Genomic DNA, 23453 nt, shown 5'->3' with positions numbered 1-23453 from the left:
AATTCTTTGTTCTTATTGTCTCATATTGTCCTAATCCAAATTGTCCAAATTTTTATTACTCTAATTATATTGCTATTTTTATAACCATTTTATTACTATTAAACATTTAAAAACAAGTGATTGGTGTTTTTCACAGAACACCACTTTAAGGTACCACAGGGGCTTTGTGGGGCTGCTACCACACCTAGCCAAAGTGCCGGGGCTGTGTGTGCTGGGGCGGGGGGCACAGAAAGCCCTCAGAAAGGTGAGGTCACCTGGGGTCAGCACAGGGCCGATTTCGCTATCAGGGTTACCTGTACCCCACAACAGCCCGGGGGGCACCACCGAATGACAGAATCAATTCGGCTGGACAAGACCTCTGAGCTGGCCGAGTCCCACGTCTGTCCGAACAGCCCCGGGGCACCCAGCGCCGTGCCCACCCTTCCCTCGACGCCGCCGGGCGCTCCCTCCCTCACGGCCCGCTTCCCGCCCGACGGCTCCATTCCGCTCCGGGCTGGGGGGAGGCACTCTCTGCGCCCGCCTCCCCCCCGCGCCGGGTGGTGCGCGCCGCTGGCCCCGCCCTGCCGGCGCCGAGGAACAGCCACGTCTCCAGCCCGGCCGAGGAAGGGGCGGGGCCGCGCCGCCCGCGCGCCGGCCGGCAGCCAATCGGCGAGCGGGCCGGTGAATCATGCGCTCGCCGATTGGCCGGCGCGGCGGTAGAGGAGGGGGAGAGAGCGGCGTGGCTCCGATTGGCCCGGCGGGCTCTGTTGACAAACACCCAGCTCCTCCCCGCCTCCCGCCGCTGGACGCGCCAATCAAAAGGAAGCGACGGGCTGAGCGGCGTGGGGGCCGACCAATGGGGTGCGTGTCCGCCTCGCAGGGGCGGGTGCGCGCGGGGTGCCGGTACGTGGCGGGCGGGCGTGGCGCGGCGGGCAGGGCTGCGCGCGCGGTGGGCGCCCATTCTGTGGCGGCGACAGCGGCGACAGCGACGTTCATGTCCTAACGGGTGGCGGCGGCGGGCGAGCCGGGCCCCTCCATGCGGGGGCCGCGGGGCCGCAGCGCTCTGGCCGCCTTCGCGTTGCTGGTGCTGCTCGGTGTAGCGGCGGGCGGCCCGGAGCCGCCGCCGAGCGATGCCGCGGCTGTGGAGGCCGCGTTCGGGCTGGGGGCGGCCGCCGCTCCCGCCGCTCTACCCGCTGGTTCCGCGGACGTGACAGTGGAGGACGATGAGGGCGGTGTGGCCCCTGCGGGGCCCGCAGAGCCGGACGCTGAGGGCAGCGGAGAGGCCCGGACCGGCAGCAGGTGAGCGGGAGAGGGCGGTGACTGGGGTGTGGATCAGTGCCCGGGGCTGGAGAGGGGGTTCAGTGCCCGGGTGAGAGTGCGGGGTCGGTGTCTGGGGTGAGGGTCGTGCCTGGGGCTGGTTGGGCAGTGTGTTGGTGCCTGGGATGGCTGTCGGGTCTGGGGTTCCTCAGGGGGCTCGGTGGCTGGCTGGGGGTCAGTGACCGCGTGGGTGTCGGTGTGAGGCGGCTGAGGTGGGGTCAGTGCCTGGGGAGGCTGAGGAGTGCCGGGAATCAGTGTCTGGGTCTGGTTAGGGGGAGTATCAGTGATTGGGATGGGGACCCCCAGTGTCTGGGACTGTTGAAGGGTGTCTGGGACTGGGGTGGGGGTCAGGGGAGGTGCTGGGGAAGGGGCTCGGCTCCGTGTGGGGCTCAGCGCCTCAGGGAGAAGGGTGCCGTGCCCAGGAGTGCTGCGGGGGACGCGAGTGTGTCCAGACCAGGAATCAGCACCTGGGAGTGTTGGGGAGGGGGCAGTGCGTGGGAAAAGGGCTGCGGCGTCCCGGGGGTCGTGTGTGGGGAGGGGACCGTGCAGGAGTGGCCTTGGACGGGAATAGCGCTGGGATGGGTCGAGAGGGGGAAGAGGGGAGGAGGCAGAGTTGTGTTTGTAGGGTGATCGTAGACAGAATGGTGCTTGGGAAGCGGTGAAATAAGGGTGTCGCAGGCTGGTGCGTGGGGCTGGACTGTGGGACACGCGTGGAAGTGTCCCAGGGCCGGAGGAGAGGTGCAGGGAGAAGGGGTGGAAGGGATGAGTCCCGTGCTGGGGCTGGAGTACTGCTACAGGGATGGACGGGCTGGAGCGAGGAGGAGGCAGTGACAATGAGGAAAAGGAACTTCGGGACCTCACCAGCGCTGAGGTGCTTGTTCTTTACGCCGTTGTTAGCAAGGAGAAAGCGTGTCTTAGTTCTTAGACAAACAAGCTGCCGGATGTCACGCTATGTCACATCTGGCCCGTCTGCTTACCCTGCTGATACCGCGTCTCGATCCCTTCCTTGCCTTGGTCCCAGTTCTGTGCCTGCGGGAAGGAGACCCTAAAGCATCTGGAGTCTAAACTCCTCCCAATACCCGCAGCTCGCTCAGTGCTCTCTCAGTTGTTCAGAGCACGCTGTCCTTTTCTGTCATCGTTTTGTTGTAAAGAAAATGCGGTTCCCCCTGAGTACTTAATTGTCTCTTCAGCGCAGACACTGGCGTGTGCCTGAGGGGAAGCCAAACATGCCAGGCAAACTGATGAACAAGTTTCATGATATAAGAAGGGGAAATAAAATTCTTAATAACTGCGTGTGGCAAGAAGCTCCGGCAAAAGGAAGGCTTGGATGAATGACTCAAGTGCAGAAATGTTACTGAGCTGATTCCAGTCTGTTTCTGAATTGGCTGTTAACGAAGAGATGATAAGCCACAGCCAGAGTTTAAAGGATGACTAAATGCCTGCTGTATTTGAAAACATGAAAATGAATAGCCCAAAGCATTCACTTAAAACAAGAAACCGGCTGATAACTTGGCACCCTGTTTTCTTGGAGGACAGTCTCACCAGTTAGCAACAGGATCATTATTCTGTGTATCAGGTGATCAAAATACCACCTGGTTTATTGTAATTCTACTGTATTCAGTTTTTGATAGGACCTTGTTTATTTAGTCTAGGAAAATTTTAAAAATATATTTTCTGTATGCCTTCTAGAGCTAAATAGAATACACTAAAGATGTTCAATGTAGTAAATTAAGCCTGAGATTAAATGTAGCTGCTCTGTAATTGATTAGTATGTAGGAACAGATTTGCTGTCATCAAATAAAAATAGAATGGCTGCCTGGCCATAGTGTTTGTGTGCATTTATTTTTTTAATCTGTGTTTCTGAGATTTCCACTCAGCTAATTGTTCTTCAGCAATACACAGGCAATACAGAGGTCAATATAATCTGGAAAAAAAAGAACAAAACCAAAACCCCAACTGTCTTTGCTGTAGGCAAATGAATATAATCATCTTGGTTTGAAGGTTTATTTTGTTTTTCTGAAAGAAAATAGGAGGATTAGTGATTTACTGTGCTCTTTACATACAGACATGCAGGGTTTGCTGTTGGAATTAGAGTTCAAGCTTAGAGTTCAAATTTAACAAACAGCGATATCTGCAATGTCCCAATGGACTTTTGAGGGTTTGATGATTCTTTTAAACTGAAACAGGAACAGTGCTAAAATGTACCACGATGACGATGAGTTCTGCTTTGTTTTTCTAACAAAAACAACTTACTTGAATAAATGCAAAGTTTGGTGCAGTGGAAGGGTGTAGGTGAACTAAAGAATTGTTCCTCCCCTGTCCTGTTTACAACTGCCCTTGCTATCTTAGCCCTTTTGTTTGTGGGTAAATCACACATTCACTTCTTTAAGGTAGCTGTGCTCAGGCTTCTTGATGTCCCAAAGTGGGCTGTGATTATTGTGGGATACTGACAAAGGTTTCAAGGCCCAGGACTGGCCTTTTGTCAATTTATGTGGAAGTTTGCAGTGGATATTTTGCATAATCTAAAGGGGGGGACATTATCACTGCCCTGGAATAACAAGTTCCTGTCTGTGAGCAAAAGAGGATAGGAACTGGTAAGAAATCATTTTCATTCAGCCATAGAGGCTGTTTTTAGATGGTTGGGGTCAGAGAAATGTGTCCAGATGTGCTTTCATAGTGACAAATAAAATCTCACTGCACAACATTAGCTTGTTCTCTGCCAGCTGCTGCAATTACTGATATCTTTGTGCTGCATGAACTGGCCCCTTGCTTTAATCCTGCTGTTGGCCATCTGTAAGGGCCCAGAAGGGATTTTCTTCTCCTCCATCACAATATATTCTGGACCAGCAGCTCAAGGCAAGGAGAAGTGCAGGTCTTCATCTTGTTGATGATTATTTTTCAAGTGATGGATTCCGGGATTTAAGTGACTGCCTAATTTTGAGTTATTTCTTTTTGTATATTTTTTTTGTTCTGGCCCAGGCTTGTGGAGACTATTGAAGTATAATTTTGTGATATTGTTCATAGGTTTGGTTTTTTTCTTTCTTTTGTATCCCTGTGATGTGATTCACTCCCTGGTATAGTCTGCGATTTACTGTCAACAAGTATTGACACAGCCTTGATGCTGTTTGTCTCTATCCTCCTCACTTCCTTGGTGTTACAGTTGTGACTTTTGACCTTAAGCTGGGTAATATTTTGTGTTTTCCCTTCTCAGAAGGGAACATGGTTTGGTAGTGTTCTCAGAAAACCTGTGTGTTCCTGGAACATCTTTGGTCGAGGCAGTCTTTCAGCTGTACCCTAGCCAGCAATAAGGTGCTGTTTTTCAGAGAATAAGAGTTTATCAGGCCTAACCAAAATAGAAACTGAGTCAGGAGTTCCTTTTGCTTTTAGTTTGTCAATCAGTTGGCCCAAAGACGCATCAAAAATACACTTTTACAGTTTAATGCGATGGAATTACAGGAATTGCAGCCCTGACATCTTGAGCCAGCAAAGGCTGACAAACAGGTGGCTGAAAGGACTCTATTCTGGAACTCTGGCTGTATTCTTTTTGTGTTTCTGTGAATTTAATGTAAGAATTTCCATAATACACTGCAGTAAGCCCACAGTGGCACTGTGGACTGACAAAAAGCAAGTCACCTGCCTGTTTGTTTTTAAGCTCTGAAATATTTTCTTGCTTTTATCATAATGTATGAATTTAGTACTTGACTAGACTACCTGCGCAACAGAAAGATCTCTTGTCACCACTTGATGCTCCCAGTACACAAAGCTGCAAGCACTGGAATCTCACAGAGAAAGGGAAGGGAAAATCTGACAGTGAGAAAGTGTAACACCAGAGAGAGTGTTGGGCACAAATTTCAGCTCTTACACCAATAAGAGCTCAAATGCTGGGGTTTTAACTTACTGGAGTCCATCAGAGAACAGGTATTAAGAATTTAACTCATAGACAAATAGAGTAAGGAATGAAGGATTTTATCAGAAGAGTGAGGAGTTTTAGCTCTTTTTTCCTGGTATGTGGTATCGCTGAGGAGCAAGATGAAATTGGAACCAGAAATGTGACTATTTACTTCAAAATGAATTAGTTATTTAAAAAGCAGAGAGAAATGGATGTTTTTCTTGCACCTAGTTCCAGTTCTAAAGGTAGCCACACCTAAGATTTAGATATAGCTGGGCTGGTTCTGTTCCTCTGTCTCAAGGACGTGTGTGCTCAGTAGGTGAAACAAAGTCCATTCTCCAGCTGGGGACTAACCCTGAGTGCCACTGCACCCAAGAAAAGCCAGGATTTTTACAGTGTGCAGAAGTGGTTAGTTAAACCAGTTCCTCCAAGTGCTGCTTTGTGCTGCTGGCACAAAGGTTCCCCACACTCCCCTCCTCTTTCCTAATCAGCTAAACTTAAAACTGAAGTGTGGTTACAGCACCCTTTGGGTGGCTGCAGGTCTGGGTGCAGGTACAAATTCCAAAACCGCCCTCTTGAGTGGTGGTGGAGAGCCTTAAATAGCGAGGTAACTCCTAGGGAAGCTTGAGGTTTGCATCTTGTGGGGAAAGATAATACAGAAATGTAAGATACAAAGACATGAAACATTTGTTACTTGAGGGAGAAGTCAAAGAGGAAGAATTAAATAAAGGAAAACAATGGGAGCACACGGGAAGAAAACATTTCACAGTGTGATTTTAGGATTTGTCTTCTCTGCAGTATGGCTGCCAAAATTCCCTTCATTCTAGCTGTATTTCTACCTCTTTTTATAACCTAGTTGTCAGGAGGATCAACATAAAATTTAAGTAGACTCACTTGGAATAATATTTTCTTATGCAATGCTAGAGGGTTTCAGATAAATTGCTTTACCATAAAGCAAACAGATTGTGTTAAATATGTGTCCAAGGCCTTTAGTGTGTGAGCACTTGTTTACAGTACTTGAAAATAGTCAATCTCCTGCAATCTGGTTTATTATTAACCCAGTCTACATTTCTGTGCAGTTGAAAAAAGCGTTTGTAATCAGCTTATAAAAACTTAGGTCTTCTACTGTGCAAATATTTGCACAATTGGTATTTTTCTAACAGTTTCTTAAACTTAACTTTTGGAGGAATTTGATGCTTGGCCACCTTCAGAAGTAGGAGCTGCTATGGCATTTTTGGAACAGGTTAAAGATCCTTTATTTTTCTCTTTATTAGTAGTGTAGTGCTGTAAGCATTATAAAATCCTGTAAATTGTGTGGGTTACTTTAACATGTAAAATGGCCATGTTTTACATGACCTTTGTTAGGGGTGATGTCATGGGCCACTCTCCCTGAACATGTTTTTAGATCATGATTTCAGTTTTTCCTTCCTTAAAGCAAACTAATAACCCCCAAGATTTCTTCCCTAAATTCCTTGTTACTACACCATTAACTTTGGAGAAGTGAATATATTCTACACAGTAATTTATTGTCCCTTATTGTTTAAAGTAAAGATTAATATCCATGTCTGTGTGTGCACTACCAGCCTTCTACCCTTTCACCCTCACCTGAAACTGGTTAATCTCCCCATCACTTTATTTGCACAGTTTCTTATTCTCATTGAAATCAGTGACTATAAAGGTCCTTCTGGGTCACTAGATCCAGCCCCCCTCGGTGCAAGCAGCCTGTAAAGTGATCAAGTTCTGCTCCCTCTGCCTTTGAAGATTGGTGAGCTGCTGCAAGCCAAACTGACAACACAATCTCAGCTTTTTCAGGTCAGAGAGAAACAATCTTCAAGGAAAAAAAAAGGCCTTTCAGAAATGCCTTGTCAGTGCTTTGTCTCTGATGTGTTGTTTATTTTGTTTGTTTGTTTATTTTAATGCTGGCACTCTAGCCCAACCAGAAATGCTTATTCTAATTGTATGGCTCTGTAAGAAACAAGATTTACTGAAACTGAGGAGCTTCAGGCACCGTGAAAATCTGCAGCCAGCCTGCCATGGCCCTGTATCCCCAGACATCAGGCTAAAAAAGCCTAAGCTGAAAAACCCAGTTTCGTTTCCTTGTGTTCTGCAGGTGTTGGAGGTTGTTTGTAGTGGCCTGTGTGTGCCTTTGGAGGGACTTGTTTTATTCAGAGACTTACAAAATATCCCAGAAATTTGATGTTTAATCCAAAATCATTGAAAACTTCGCTGCAATTTAATATTTCTTGCATCTTGGTTGGTTGGGCTAATAGTTTCAGGTTGAGGTTGTTTTGAAAGAATGTATTTAAAGCTCAGTCTGGAAGGGATTGGAAGAAGTGGGATCCATACTGTTTGTATAAATATCTCCAAAAAGATGATCTCATTCAGTATTGTTGTGGTAACATCTGCAGGCAAGAGCAAAAAGTCAACTGCCTTCCCCTGAATCTGAACTCTAAAAGTGTCTTACAACATGGAAATTAGTTTCTGACATCCAGCCAGAGAATTCAGCTCTTCTCCTCTTTTGCTGGTCTGGTAGAGCTACCCAGTTGAATTGCTTTTCTGCAGAATATAGAGACTTAACTTAAGGGTAGGAGTTGGATTTTACTGAGCATAAAAGTCAGCTAATAGGGGAAGCCCACCCTGCTGTAGTTCTGACTGTGAATGTTTCCATCTTGCAGATCTCTAGTAATTATCAGTACTTTGGATGGACGAATTGCTGCACTGGATCCAGAAAACAGTGGGAGGAAACAGTGGGATCTGGATGTGGGATCAGGTTCTCTTGTGTCATCCAGCCTCAGTAAACCAGAGGTAAGGCTTCATTTCTTTCCTGACTAAATATTTTAAAATGGAGTTGTCTGTAATAAAAGGAATGCAGCTTCCTCCCTGTTTGGTAGATGTTAAATAATGGAGCAAACACTTACAAAACTTTGTCAGTACTATTCTAAACTTTTGGTTTTGAGTGCTTCCATCATGTTGCCATTTCAAACTGGAGTGTGTCAGCATTTCAGCCTTGAGGTTGACGTATTTGATAACTATCAAACTAGATGATGTAACTGAGTTGGGGAATTGTGTGTAATTGCTGATTGAAAACAAGTTACTTGTAATTTCAAGCAAATGAAAGGATCATCTGCCTCGTATTACTAGACTATGTCTTGGCAAGTACTGGCCTTTTTTTTCCCTCAAGAAAAGCAAAAGTCCTTGTGACTTAATAAATGAACAAAGGATTGTTTGGGGTGTTTTATACTAGATAAGCAGGCTGCCTGTGAAATAGAATGTGTTAGCAATTAAACAGAGTGCTGAAGGTCACCCTGAAGTACTGAGTGGTAGAGGGTTGCATCACTTCTTGCTGATGAACTGTAAGAAGAAAATGTAGAGTTTAGTTTCTTTGTTTGGTGCTATTGGCCACCATCAGTTTCAATGAACTGAGCTAAAAATTAGAAGGAAGTTTTTTTTTCCCTTTTTTTTCTTTTCCTGCACTGGGGAGATCTCTGATTCATTCTCTCCTAGAATTAGGAGGAATAAAAACCCCAGCAAAGAGGTAATTTGGCATGATAACACACCACAGAAGTACACAGTCCTTCCCTGTCAGGGATGGTGGGATTTGATGACCAGTCCTGTATCATGCTTTTGCACAATGAGCATCAGATAATGAAAGTTGGGTTCAGGATTATTCAGACTGCATGACTTTCCTGCTTGTGGTTCTTTGTTGCTATTTGTCATGACCTTTGTTTTGGTGTAAAGAAGGCAAAGGAAAGATGTGGTCTGTTGCTGTGGGAATGTAAGTATGAGAGCTGCTAATGAGTATCTCAGGTTGCAGAAGTAATATGAATGTTTACTCAAGTTCCTTTGTTTCTGAGAGAGAATTTTATTTATGGGTGCAGCTTTGTGAGATTTGTTCAGGTGTATTTTTGTGGTTTAGCAAAAACACTGTAGGAAAGAAGAACTTTCCCCCCAAAATATGTTCAAGAGCACTGAATTGTTTAAGAACATTGAAAAGAATACAGGAGAACTGTAAAGAGCTCTGTGAGGTGGAAGATGTCAATGATTGTGTGATCCTTCACAAATGTAGATATATAAAATACTGGTCTGTTACCTGTTGCTGCAAATAGTTTCTGATGACCACATGAAAACAGAACCAGTGGTTATGAAAAGCACACATTTGAAATCTGTGCAAATATAACTTTGTTTTTTCACTACAAGTTAAGTCACAAGCCCAGGTTTTTAAAGATTTTGGGAGTGCAAGCTTTTCTAATGATAGAAGTGTTTTTGCAAATATAGATTTTGTCACTCAACTGTCTGTCCAGGGTTTTGATATTTTTCCAATATGGTATGACTGTAGAAATGAAAGGTTGGGGTTTAGACAACAAAAATTGTAGTTTGTCCATGTGGTGTTTAATTCCCTTCTGTGATTACAAGTCAGTAGGTTGTGGCAGTCATAAAAATACATTTTTAAAGAGCTTTTGTTATGGATAGAGGAAGTTGGACTTTCAGATAGGCTTTCAGATAGTTTCATTTCTACAGCTGTGGCCAAAGACACTGAGGGATTTTGGCAGTTATGATGCAGAGCCTATGAGATAACTAATTTTGGAAGGAAAAGGTCATTTTGGCCTTTTAGAAGCTGTTAAGTGTTATGAATATGGGCCTTTTTAGACTTCTTACTGTCATGTAAACAAATGCTGTTAAGACAGAATTTAACAAGAAACATGATGAAAAGTGATGAATACTCTGAATAAACTGCATTTAAATGTTTAATCTGCTGTCAGTAATCAGCTGAAAGACTTCATGCAGTGAATCTATATACCTATTTGAGTAATTAACCTCATTCAAATTGCTGGAAAATTCTGGTTTGGGTCAAAAATACTGATGTGGGCATGTGACCTGTTGAGTTTTATTCTCTCAAACTGAGTCTTGAGGCTTTTCCTTCCTCTTCCTGCATTTTTGAAGCAGCAAAGGTTTCTGTGCTAGCAACCACAGTATTCATCATAAAGCAGTAACATTACATAAGTTGTTAAATTACATCTTCTTGCAGGAAATGGTAGGTGAGAAACTTTGTGTTACACTTGCAGTGACAAAGATTTGTGTTCTTTCAGAGCAAGGAAGGTGTGTTCTGCTGGGTCTTAATTGTTTTGATGAGGGTTTTTTTAAACTATCTCAAGTGTGACTATAATGAACTGTAGTTTCAAGTCCTGAGGCAAAAGCATGAATTTAATTTCCAAGTGCCTTTTAAGAATAGACTTTAGATCTTCAAACTTTCAGTGTTTAACAGAGCTGTAGTTAACTTCCTTTACCTAACTATAAAATGTCAACCTGGCTGTCTGGAGCTCGTGTGTTAATTAGGAAAGTGAGGCAGTGAAATTTCAAATGTTCCAGCAGCTCTGTCAAACGCTTCAGATCTTGAAACTACTGCTTAAGACACTGACAAGTGAGATGTTCATCATTTGTCATGTGAACCAGATCAATTAGAAAGGAAAGGCTGCTGAAGTACTAATTGTGTGTCTGGATAGCTAAAATGCTAAAATTCTTTCCTTGGCTCTGAGCTCCAACATAAACAAATCATGGTTGTGGTGCCAATGCTGAAAAGTTGACTCTGCAGTTCAAGCTTGTGTGTGAGAATTTAAAAACTGTTTCCCTATCCATTGTTTTAAAATGGAAAACCTTTCTCTATAAAAGCCTGGTTACAACTCCAAGTGTTCCTGTTACCTGCACATAAAGATTGCCTGATTAAATTCACAGTAAAGTCATTGAATCACAGCTTTTCTAAAAGGGAGCTTAATTTTAATAAAAACACTTTGCTCTTTAAAATTTGGGTTTGTAATTAATACACTGTCCATACTTAGAAAAGAATACTTCTGGGAGTAGCAGCGTGTTGAAATAATGATGCTTAATTATAGTGAGAGAACTGCTTCAGAAGCAGTGGGAAAGGTTCATAGCACATAGTTTGCTGATGAGGATGATTAATTCTTCTACCTGCAAGCTTTATACTAAATTACTTAATGGGCACCAATCAGAGTTGTTTCAGTGCTCTGGGCAGAGGCTACACTGGGATGGACTCAATAATCAAGTACCTGGTAGGCTTGGGCTGTTACAGACTAATCCCTAAGTAAGCATCTTATTTCCTTATTTGAGACATTAAAGATCATGGGACAAAATCAGTTTCAGCTCACAAGGCTGACATTTATAGCAGAGTAAACATACCATTGTATCCTGGAAAAATGGAATAATGTGATTATGCTATGTCACCAAATCTGTCAACATCCTTATTCCAATAAAGACTGTCATGACCTTTGTATTTCATTATGTGTATGTATGTATATAGAGATATATAAACATAAATATATCTTTTTATTGTGATAGCCACATAAAACCAACTTTTCTACAAACTTAGACATCTGTGTCATCTTTTTTGGACATAGAAGTGGCATATTTTTATGGAATAGCCTAGTATTATGGTTTTTTCTCCAGAGAAATCTGAAGAGGTGAGGAAGTTTTATACTGAAGTCATCTGAAAACTCACTGAATTGTTGGTGAAGTGAACCCATAGAGACTTTGAGCAGATTGTTCCTTTTTTGCTTAGAGCAGTGAGTTGGAAAAGGATTTTGAATCTCAAAAAACTCCACTAGTGACTGCATTTAATGTACAATATGAGTGTATCTTCTTTCTTTTCCCCTCCCTTTATCTGCATCATTAACCCTTCCAAATTTTCAGTGCTTTGGTTTCCCAAAAGTAATACAGAATTCCGCTGTGAAGTGTCCAGACACCTGGGACTCACTTTGAGGTACTGACTTGCCTGCACATTGCTGTATTTTGGATAAGGCAACGTCTGTGCCCAGACAAGCCAGAAAAGAGCCCAGATCTGTTTTGGGTTGCTTTGGGAACACAGGAGGAAACTCAGCAATTCCCATCCTTTGACCTCTTACACTCTGGAATAGAAGAAAATACAAAATCCACACTGAAATGGATCAGGGCAAGGCAAGAAGTCAAAATGCTCTTTGAGGGGCTTGAACTGTGAATTCTGTTATGTGCCCTCCCAGAGGTTCAGGGAGGGTAAATCATTTAAGTGTCTTTAAAAGAACTAGGAAAGTTTCACCAACCACTTAGGGCAGTATTTTATTAGTTTGAATAAAACTTATGTGTTTGTCTGGCTCATGGCTTTCTATTATAGTTATTTTTCGGTTGAGTCACTGTCTGTAAATACCATCCAAGGAAAAGCTGATAGTGTTTGTCTTGGATATGGGTGGGGAACACTTAAGACTGTCAGACACTTGAGTGTTTTCACTGAAGAGGTTATTATAGCAGCTGTTAAGTGCAGTGATGAATATCACGAATTTATATTAATCATGTATAAAATTTTACTGACTCTGCTAACATTCACTGGCCAAACAAAAAAGAGATGCTTCTGAGAAAATGTCATTGTTCTGAATTCTGCTTAAAAATTAATGCCTCTGTCTAGTTCACTGTTAGTAATTTTAACTCTTAATCTTGGGTGCATCTTAAAACATCTGGAATGGGACAGCCAGCAACAGAAACAATCTTTCCTGTTTAGCACTTGGAAGAGTCTCCTTGCACCATCCAGGCAGCTCTCAGGAGAGTCAGACTTTCATATACATGGAATAGCAGGTTGGGTCTCTGAGGTATTTGAGTGTGTACAAAAGGTTTTTAAAGGACAATTCTACTCAACAAAAAAGAAAATTTGTAAAATTACTTTCTGGCTGTAATACATTTTGAGCAGATGTAAAGCACTGAATTGCCACTCTTCTCAAGCAGGCAGAGTGTAAATCAGTGGTCTGGTTATTGAGGTGACTAACCTGGGGAAAATATGTTTCCTTGTAGGTAAACTGCTATCATTTTAGTTGTCTGGAAGAGTATTCTAGTGTCCTGTAGTGACCTTTATTTTTGTGTACCACTGAGACGTGTAGAACCACCAGATGCTTAGATAGTTGGAGGTGTCATTCCTGCAGAGAAAGACTGGCACATCAGCTGGTTCTCAGTCACACAGGTTTTCTATAACAGACCTGAAATTAAACTGTGCTAAATGAAATACAAGATGTGGGGATTGATAACAGTCGTTTTGTTGTTGAAGGTTGGAGGTGACCAGTTTAAAACTGAGAAAACTGTGTACGAAGATATCCCGTGACAGGGAATCAGCTGCCATCTCCATTCCACTGCAGGGGAAGGAAATGTGATTCCGGTGTTGCCTGCGGGTAGAGAGAGACAGATTAGTGTCTTAAATGGTCCTGGAAACGCTCATAATGAATAAGAAGTGAGTGTCCAGAATTGTACTTCAAAGGAAGATAAATTCTAATTGCAGTTGAGGCAGAGAAGGCTTATTAGGGCCATCAAGGGGAGTGGAGCCTGTCTTTTGCAGGAAGAGAATGGACGTGACTATTCTTTAACTGCATGGATGTATTAGCATTCCTGATGGCACAAGTGGTTCTTTTCAGTCCTGTTGCTGGAAACACACAAATGTGTGCATGAAGAGGTGACAGGCTTGGAAAACTTCAATAGAGAGACCTGTGGATTTCTGAGTACAGATTTTTGTTGCTTTCTTGATGAAACTAAAACATAATTTACACTTTTCCTGAAAATAAACTTCTAATGTTGTTTAGTGGACAAAAAGTCATCTGCAAAAGACTAATTGTTTTAAAGTACCCTGATAGCTGGAAGCTGTGCTTTTATGGGAAGCACACCCAACTTTTTACTAGAAAATGGTAAACTTAAGGAAAAGGGGAATTGCTGACGGCTGCCTGAGGGTGAGCTGGTGGTCAGTGTGATGCAGCACCATCATACCATTATCACAAGCAGGGCTGTTGCTTAGACAAGTGATGTTATGTATTTATCCAAACTGCACATCTTCAGTCCTCTTAGTTTGGTGTCCTGTTCAGTTAAAAAACCCAAAAGACTTCTGTAGCTGCAGCTTGATGGCTGCCTTGCTGGCCCTTGGAGTTAGCACCCAAAGCCCTGAGGAAGTGCTGACACGTGTCCTTTCACTGCTCTAAGGACGCTTTGGAGGACGACAGCTTCCTTTAGGGACATGTGAGCAGCTACAGAATAGGATATTGTGCCTTGTGTGATACCAAAGCTCTGAGAGCAGTCCTCGGGTGATGCTCTGCCTTGAGCAGAGGCAGGAAAGTTCTTCAATCGCTCTGTGTACAACCAACTTTGATCTCATGCTCCCAGCCATAGTCAAAATGCTCCAAGTATTGGAAAGGCTTTTTACCCTCCCCATTGTCTCTGGTTTTTTATTCTCTTTATAGTAGAATAACAGAATAGTTTAGGTTGGGATACACCTCTAAGATTACAGAATTACAGAGTCCAAGTGTTAACCCTGCATTGCCAAGGTCATCACTAAACCACATCCTGAAGTGGTACATCCACAAGACTTTTACATCTCCCCAGGGATGGTGACTCCCCCATTGCCCTGGGCAGCCTCTTCCATCCCTTCAGTGAAGAAAGTTTTCCTTACAGCCAGTCTAAACCTTCCCTGATGGAACTGGAGCCCATTCCTTCTTGTCCTGTTGCTTGTTTCTTGGGAAAAGAGATTGACTCCTCTCACCTGGCTAAAACTTCCATTCAGGTAGTTGTAGGGAGTGATAAGGTCTTCCCTGAGCCTCCTTTTTTTTTCCAGGCTAACTAACTGCAGTTCCCTCAGTCATTTCTTGCAAATCTTGTGCTCTGGACCATTCACCTCCTGGTCTAGATAAGGGCAGGAAGAATGCTTGTAATTCAATTGCATATGGCCCACTGCATGTTTTATATTGGCTGTTTAGCAGTTCTGGTGTTTACAAATACTAAAATGGATCAACTCTAGTACCTAGACAAATACTAGTTTCAGGTAATGGTTAGTTAGAATTCAGCTGCCCAATATACATAAAGTAATTTATTCTGCCCTAGAGCCTTTTTTAACTTTCAGGCTGTATCTTTGTCTATATAAAGAAGGGTCCATTTCGAGGGTTAAGCATTTAGACAGTTTAGCAAATCATTCCTCTAGCAGCACAGCCACTGACATCTCATTTCCTAATTTCTTCTGGACTTTATACTCCATAAGGAGGTAACTATTAATCTTTGTCAGACTCGCTGCATGTTTCGTGCACTCTTTCTTTGCATCCTTGAAAGAGGAGACTGTGATGTGCCATGTTCTGTTCTCTTGTATCGGGCTCTTTTCCTGTAGGAGTTCCTTCCTCTGTGTCTTAGTTTCTGACTCTGTGTCCTTATCTGCAAAACCATCCTGTCTGTGCAGGTCCAAAGGAAGAAATACACAGGGTCCAGCAGAGATCAGTTTAAATCCTGGTCTCCTTAAGTGCCACAAGAAGCTTCTGCTATTGTCCCTGCATGGATGCCAGGTGCCCACCAAAGCCACTCTGTCACATCCCTTCTCAGCTGGACGGGGGAGAGAAAAATCTGTTGAAAAGGCTTGTGGGTCAAGATAAGGGCAAGGAGAGATCATTCACCAGACACCATCATGGACAAAGCAAACTTGACTCAAGGAAACCAGTTTTATTACCAATAAAACCAGAGTAGGATAAGGAGAAATAAAACCAAATCTGAAGAACACCTTCCTCTACCCCTCCCTTCTTCCCAGGCTTAACTTCAGCCTGATTTTCTCTCCCTCCACCCCAGAGTGGTGCAGGGGGATGGGGCATGGAGGCTGCAGTAAGTTCATCACACGTTGTCTGCCACTTCCTCCTCCTCAGAGGAGAACCTCTCACATTCTTCCCCTGCTCCAGTGTGGGGTTCTTCCCACTCCTGTAGCCCCCACTACTAAAGCCTTGCCTTGCAAACCAAATACAAGTTTTACCATGGCTGATGAACTGTGTAGGGCCGGTTTCTGGAAAAGCAAGGCTTTGGGTAATTTTTTTTGCACTAATCCACTCCTTTAGGTGCTGTTAGTCTCAGGGAGCTCTGTGATGGGCTCGGTAGCAGCAGCACTGGTTTGTCTCAGAAAGCACTGCTCTTAAGTTTCAGAAGACTTGCAGTCTTATTAATAAAACTTGCCATGTAAAAGAGGGGGATGGAATAATGTCAAAATAAAGTCTTTCTTAAAGCACTGTGCAGTTGGGTTTTTTTATTATTATTAAGGAGAACAGTTTTTAAAAGTCTGTTACCATGGCAGCAGAGCAGGCTGGCATCTCTGTATCTCAAAACCCCAAGTCTTGTTTGACTGTGATTAAAGTAACTGTGGTATTTCAGTTTGCTTGTCTTCAGAGGAAGGGTCTGTGTGATTGCACAGCAAACAGTATTGGGTTCCTGATCTCTTTTGAAGCTGGGGTGGTCTAGTTAGCACACTGCAGTTCCTCAGATTTCCTTTATGGCCCTTCAGGGGAGGACAGAGCAGGAATAATTCTTTTAAGGCCAAACTCAAGCTGAACAAGCTAGTGTGCCCCTGACGTTGGAAAGCAGAGTATAAGTCTCAGGCTGCTCCTGTCATCTGTTGCTTTTTACTCTGTGTAAAAGACAGTTTTGTCGGGACCCTGGTGCTTACTACCTGATCAGATTTTAAGATCTGAAGTGTAGAATCATGACAGAGATACCAGCTCTAGTCTTTTATTAAAGTTGTCGGGGGATGTTGCAGGTGTTGCTTTGAAGAGAGAGAAGAAAGGAGTTTTGAAATGAGTTCTCTAGGACTCATCCAGGCACAGGGTTACAGCATCACTTCACACACTCATCATACAGAAAATACAAGACCACGAAAGTTTAATTTATTACTCTTTTCCACGTATTCATGAAAAATGAAATAGAAACTACCAGCTTGTAGAGTATGGGGGATGCTGGGAGGAGAAGAAAGACAGTAATAGATATAAACTTGTGTCATAAGGTACTTTATGCAGGCAGGAGTCAGGGACCAGGTCTGGTCACTTGATAGATGCTGTGAACTGTTGCTGGGTGAGCTGTACATCCTGATGGTAAAAATCAGCCTGAGCTATGAGAAACATCTCTGCTCACTGTTGCTGTGCAGACCTGGTGTGCTCTTTCAGGCTGTCACAACCCAGCTGAGATGAAACCTAATTCCATGGCTTCTCTGATGTGCCGCCCTGGAACTGGCTGGCTCTCACCCCTGCAGGGGAGGAAGGCCACCTAACCCCACCTCTGTAAACAGCTCAATAAAATACTGATTATCTGATGTGCAGGTGCAGCCTTTCTCACGGTCCTGGGCTCAGAATGGTTTGGGCCTGTTCAGTGCTTAACAGGCACAGGAGGTGGTCAGGACAGGTATGCACTTCATGAACAAGTGTGGTGCTGAGATCAGAAGTAATGGTTCTCACAAGAAGGAAAAATTCTCTAGACAAACAACAACCTGTTGGTATTTCCTGCCTCAGCTTCCTCATTGCCCTTGAACATGTCTTAGGTTGTTTTACTGATGTAAATCATGGACTTCCTTTCACAGTCAATTTTCTTTTTCCTGGCTGCTTGAACAGTCCATATTTTGAAGAATACTTTGCTCTTTTACCAGTGCTTTAGGCAGTGAAATAGCTCAACTTTTTCAAAAGATTGTGCTTGTGTCTGGGTCTTTGTTCTCTTAAGGAAGTGGGGATGTTGTGCACATTGCAGAACTTCGAAGACTCTGGGTGGCCCCTTCATCCCTGTGTGCTGCTGTTTGATTAGGGTTTGCCTGTTAGTAACAGAACACTGTCATCCTTGTGGTGCCCTGTGCTTCAGGATTTCTGCAGGTAGCTGGAGGCAAAACAGATGAATCAGCATCCTGAAATCTAAGGTGAAGAGGAGAAATAACCTCTTCTATTGGAAGGAAGTCATAAGCCTGTGGCTCTGTGCAAATAACCTTCCTGCATGCATAGCAAAAAAAGAGCAGACAATAAATCAGTTCCAGACCAGCCCAAACTAGGGACATCTCAAAAATTGTGTGTGTATACGTATATCTATATGTATCTATATCACCTGAAAAATCTGTAAACAATTACAGTAAGAATACCTGTGTTACTGTCTATGGGTTTGTGTTTTTAATTTGTTTGTTTTTTTAATGTGGAGCATACCAGCTTCCTTTCACTTTCCCAGATTTATTTGTGCAGACTCTTGTTTCTACCCTTCTGAATAAAGCTGCCATATGTGACTTTTAATATATTGCCTAGATTAATTTTAAAGAGGCTTAAAAGACATAAGTTCTCAGTGAGAAGTAGTATTCCTAAGACCATGCCTGATGTCGGCTTTGATCCTGTTTGTTACAGTGATCCTATTGTGGGGATAATCACAGAGGGGAAAAAAACTGGTACCCTTATCACTTAAGATCATGTAGGTTGGTCTTAATTAATTGGTAATCGGAATGAAGCTCTTGCAGCTTATAGTAACAGTAAGATTTGAAAACTACAAGCAGAAGTGTTAGAAAAACATAAAGACATCAAATGCTATTTTAAGGAAAATATTTCACTTGTGCGTGGTTATTTCCTTGGAGTTAGAAGATAGTCCAGCCCATCTGTAAACAATAATATTGACTGTTTTGGCACCAGACTTGGCTCAGATGTGTCTGCACGTGAGCAGGCTTGATTTTTGTTTCAGACGATAAAGAGCGTTAGGAAGGGGGTAGAATGTCACGCTTGCTGTTAAACAGCTCCTGGAAGCTTTAGTACTTCAGCTTGTTTTGATCTCTGTTTACACAATTTTTCCTTTTCTTGCTTTTTCTCTTCCCTGCACCGCTGTAAATCAGCGGCTTCCTGCACCGACCAACCTGCCGTGGCACCTGGCGTACGGTGCCCTCCTTTCCAGTAAAGAGTCTAGACAGCAAATTCCCTGGAAGCGTGTGCCATTCCCGGATCGTTATGCCTTTTTGCTTTTTTGTGGAGGCTTTTTAGAAACTGCATTACCTCACCCGTCGGCCTGGAGATTGCGCAGCCCGCGCCGCTGATAGGGCTGCAGAGCCCCGCGCCGAGCCAATGGAGAACTTGGGCTGCAAACTCTTAATGAGCAAAAGAGCAGCGGCTCCTTTAGGGCTCATAGTTAATGTGGGGGCTTTTTTTAAGTGTTACTTCTGAAAGACGAGCCACTTAACAATTATGTGCCATATTGCTGACCAGTGAAGCTGAACAAATAGCTATTTACATTGACAGATCAGAGGAATGTGTAAGTGCATCGTGGTAACCTACATTTTCTGTGCCAAGAGATTTGCAGCTGACTGCCTGGGTGACTCACTCCTTGGATTAGGAGATGAGGTAATGCTTTTGAGATACAGGGTGATGTCATTCCTTTACCTGAGCTGCATGCCGATGCTAGTTGCTAGTACTTTCAAGGAAAGTCCCTTTTTTGCCTCTCATGTACTAGAGAATGAGCTGCATAATTCAGATGGTTGTTGTTATTAATGTCCTTCTAAAGCCTCTGGCTGAACTTCTCTTTTGAAAACGGATGTCACCACAAGTGGCCACAAACGCCTTTTGTTACACATGTATGTGGGCACCTGCAAGTGGCACATATGCATACCTGTCCCATTCTTCAAATAAAGCTATTTTGTTGAAAGAAGACCTTTATGGTAATCAGGTACTATCTCTTGTCAGCACTGTGTCATGTAATCCATTTATAAATAAAGTCATCTTAAAAGAAGGTGATTTTTTTTCCCCTGTTCTGTTTCTGTAGTGAAGTAGCTCATTTGTGATGGTAAGTAACCCAAACGTCTCACTTGCACTTAGGGTCAGATTAACCTTATCCACTCCTACTCTGGCATTGTCCTTCACTGCAACAGCTCTTCCTGCTGCTCCTGCTCACTTTCCTGATGTGTTCACGGACAGCAGCTGTGTCTTTTCTCAGCTTTTCCCTCCCAATGTCACCCAGGACATGCTGCTCCTGTGGATGCCCTCAAGGTTGGGAGCATGGACAGGTGATCAGCAGAGCTGACCGACAGTGTCAGCTGTCCTCTGCGCTTTATGGGGACCGAGGTTTCAACACTGGAGCAGGCAGAGAGCCACTGTCAGGGAATGTTCAAAGCCATAACCTGATTTGATCCATATTTTGGGAGTATACAGGTGTGTGCTGCTCAGTCAGCTTTGTGCATCTTGGAAATTCGGGTGTGGTCCCTAGAAATGGCCAGTGTGTGTGTGTGTTGTTTGCTGGTGGAAAATGTCCTACCCGGGCCCTGGAGTGAGAGCTTTGGGACAGGGGAGGCACTTAAGGTGACATGTGTCACGCTGTCCCCAGAGCTTGCAGTTGCCCACAGAGGGTGTTCCTTGCTCAGCAGCAATTCCTGGGCAGTTTACAGCACTGTCTCCATTCTTCACAAACCATGGAATGGTCTCCAGCCCCTGGAGCAGAGTATCTCATACTGGCTGGGCTAGCAGACTACTTGCATGTGTGTGGATCATGTGCAGATCCATTCAGAGGGTTTGTTAATGTAAAGTAACAGCTGCACAGGCTAAAAGTTGTCATCAGAATTATTATGGGCTTCTGAAAGAATATATTACAGAAACATTTTGTGGCATTACTCCTCTGTGTTGAATGTTTTAACAAGGTACTTCCACCATGGTTACAGCTGCAATTTTGGCACTGGCATTTTGGTTTTAAAAATGTGTGTTCCAAATCTTCTCAGTCTCTTGTTTCTCAAGACCACAAGATTGCTCTTGAATATGAATGTTTATATAAACCTTGTTTGTTTTATTTGTCCACCAATCAGGTGGTCTCTACAAATGACATGCCCCACTCCCCACTGGAATATTTCCTTTTTTGTTGGTTTATTTCTGTGTATGTGTATAGGGCTGTGTGTGTTTATTTTTCCTCCCCAATAGTAGGCCATAATGCAACATTTGTATGTCGCATGCAATGTCTTTTCCAGGATGTTTAGTCTTTATTGCCATAAGGTAAATATCTGAGAGGGAAAGAACACACCTGGTTTTGCTTTGTAAGAGCTTCGCAGCTAATCTCAGGAGCTTATTTTTATCATCTCTTCAGTTACAAATTGTGCTCCTGAGAGGAGTTTTTATTTCAATTGTCTGTCATCATGAGGCTTTTCAAAGCTGGAAAGCATTGGTGTTGCATCCTTTAGGGACCTTAAATACCAGCAGTGTGGGTAACTCACCTGAATTTTCTCTTTAAATAAGGTGTGTTGAACAGTGTATGAGGAGATACTAGTCATGACATGCACACGTCTACAACATCTGTCTTTCCCTCCCTGTTCAGGTGAATCCCAACTTTGCTTAATGATGTTTTCTCGACTCTGACCCAGTTAAATAAAAGTTAAATAAAAATTCCATGCTACATGGAATTTGAATCATACAGACAGAATATGTGGTTTCAGATCCTCACAGTAGCTCCAGAAATAATAACAAGAAACCTTCCTGGATCTTTTGTAGCGCTTTGTAATACACATCTGTGCCTTGGAGTCTGAGCAGGAATATTTTTTTCCAAGTGACTAATACACATGTACCAGAAGCTGTCTTTAATTCCTAATGTGTTCAAGTATCCAGATTTAATGTAATTATGTTGTAGGATACTGCCCAAATGGACAGAGGTTCTGAAAAAGCAGTAAAACCTCCCCTGTTAATCCATATGCTCAGAAGCTGAGATAATGTGGATTACAGTTTCTCAGTTCTTGATGGGCATAGCCAGTGTGGCTCCACAGCATTAGTTATGGTCCATCATGCTGATAATGAGTTTCTTAATAAGTCCCTTAGTACTCACTGACAATGACTCATACTTCCGAGCTAGGATCTCCTTGAAAATCTCTGTGTAATGGGTGAAATACTGTATCCCGGTGAAGATTTTTTTCCTTACTTATGTGTTTAGGGAAAAGCCAGGCAATTTTTAAAGGAATGATGTGCTTAAAGATAAGAAATTCCTAGGAGAAGTCAGGTTTAACTGTCTGGAGAGGCAAAGGTGAAATGTGAGTTCTGATCTCAGTGATCATTGCTCTCTCTGCTTTACAGCAAGTTGGATATTCTGAAATAGACATTAATTGTGAAAACAGCCTCAGTTGTACTTTCAAAATTACTCTATTTTGAAACTATCACAAATAATCTGCAAAACTTTGCACTTTAACCAGTGCCTATCTCTTGGAGAATGCTTCAACCCACATCATATTTTCTGCAGTTTTGAATGAAACCTGTCAACTCGTCGAGCTTTCAAATGTTTTGAAGAAGTGTCACACACTGAACTGTTTTTTAACTAAGAATAGTGAAATATGGATTTGATTTGAATGCCTGGAAGTTTTCTGTCTTCAGTATAACTTTGAAAAATAGGACGCTGGGATAGAAAACCAGTAGGACTTTGAGACTCGAAACCATTAGGACACTGGAGCATAACCCACTCAACTTGCTTATACAGCATTTCTGTTGCCATTTACTGTCTGTGTGCTTTGATAAAATTACGGGTAAATCATAGCTAACCTTGAATTCATGTATTTTAGGTGTTTGGAAACAAGATGATTATCCCTTCCTTGGATGGGGACCTCTTCCAGTGGGATCGGGATCGAGAGAGCATGGAAGCCGTTCCTTTCACGGTTGAATCTCTTCTCGAGTCATCCTACAAATTCGGCGAGGATGTTGTCTTAGTTGGGGGAAAGTCTTTGACCACCTACGGGCTGAGCTCCTACTCAGGGAAGGTAAGAGCCTGAAAAGGTGTTTTGTGTCTGTGTGTTTCGAGCTCTGCCTTGCAAACAGGTAACTCCTGAGGTTTGGACTGTGGTGCAGCTCAAGAGTTTAAATGCAGGGCACAAAAGGGCAGAACCTGAGCCTTGTGGGCTGCAGTAGCTGGCATGGCACTGCAACCTCCTCCTGCCTGGGGGCTCCTGCTCTGCCCCCTGTGCTGGCTTTAACCCTTGTCTCACCATTTGCTAACCCAGCAGAGCACTGTTCACTTTTTACTGGATTTGTTTTGTGCTGGGTTAGCTGTAGCAGGGGATCGGGGAGTGCCAGAGCCAGCGCAAGGGAAGGGACAGGGGCTTTGTCACCGGAGCATAGTGAGAGGATAAGAGGGATAACCCCTTTCTGAGGAAGCAGTTCATCTTTATCATCTGGCTCTGTTTGAAGGAGACTTTGCAGTCCAGCTCACTGTGTATCAATTAATGCTTTAGGTGACACCTTTTTAAAAACTAATTTCAGATTTTTAAAACTACTGAGAACACAAAAAATTCAACATATGCAAAAGTTAAGGACTTTAGTTGTTGTCAGTGTGCTTACTATTAGAAGTTCTCCTTATATTTTAAAGTCATTTAAAAGTTGAATGTCACGTCATTGAAGTGCTTGTAAATACTTTGTGTAGTGAAGAACAGACATTGGATAATTCAGAAACGTTGCATTTTAAAACAAGTTAAAAATAAGATTCAGTTAAAAAAAAAAAAAAAAAG

General features: G+C 43.3%; 1 protein-coding gene across 1 annotated transcript in view; it reads left to right on the top strand.

Moving 5' to 3' along the window:
- Positions 1-884: 884 nt before the first annotated feature.
- The window catches only part of EIF2AK3 (eukaryotic translation initiation factor 2 alpha kinase 3), a 42456-nt gene continuing 19887 nt past the window's right edge, over positions 885-23453 (top strand). Inside the window, exons 1-3 of the mRNA XM_041403058.1 lie at positions 885-1278; positions 7861-7990; positions 22515-22709. Coding sequence (XP_041258992.1) covers positions 1016-1278; positions 7861-7990; positions 22515-22709 — 588 coding nt within the window. The 5' untranslated portion in view covers positions 885-1015. The remainder of the gene's footprint in view (positions 1279-7860; positions 7991-22514; positions 22710-23453) is intronic.

Source organism: Onychostruthus taczanowskii, unplaced genomic scaffold (genome assembly GCF_017590055.1).
Source record: "Onychostruthus taczanowskii isolate IOZ18803 unplaced genomic scaffold, ASM1759005v1 scaffold2, whole genome shotgun sequence".
Classification (NCBI taxonomy): Eukaryota; Metazoa; Chordata; class Aves; order Passeriformes; family Passeridae; genus Onychostruthus; species Onychostruthus taczanowskii.
Note: the sequence above shows the minus strand (reverse complement) of the source record. Positions and strands in the feature narration are given on the sequence as shown.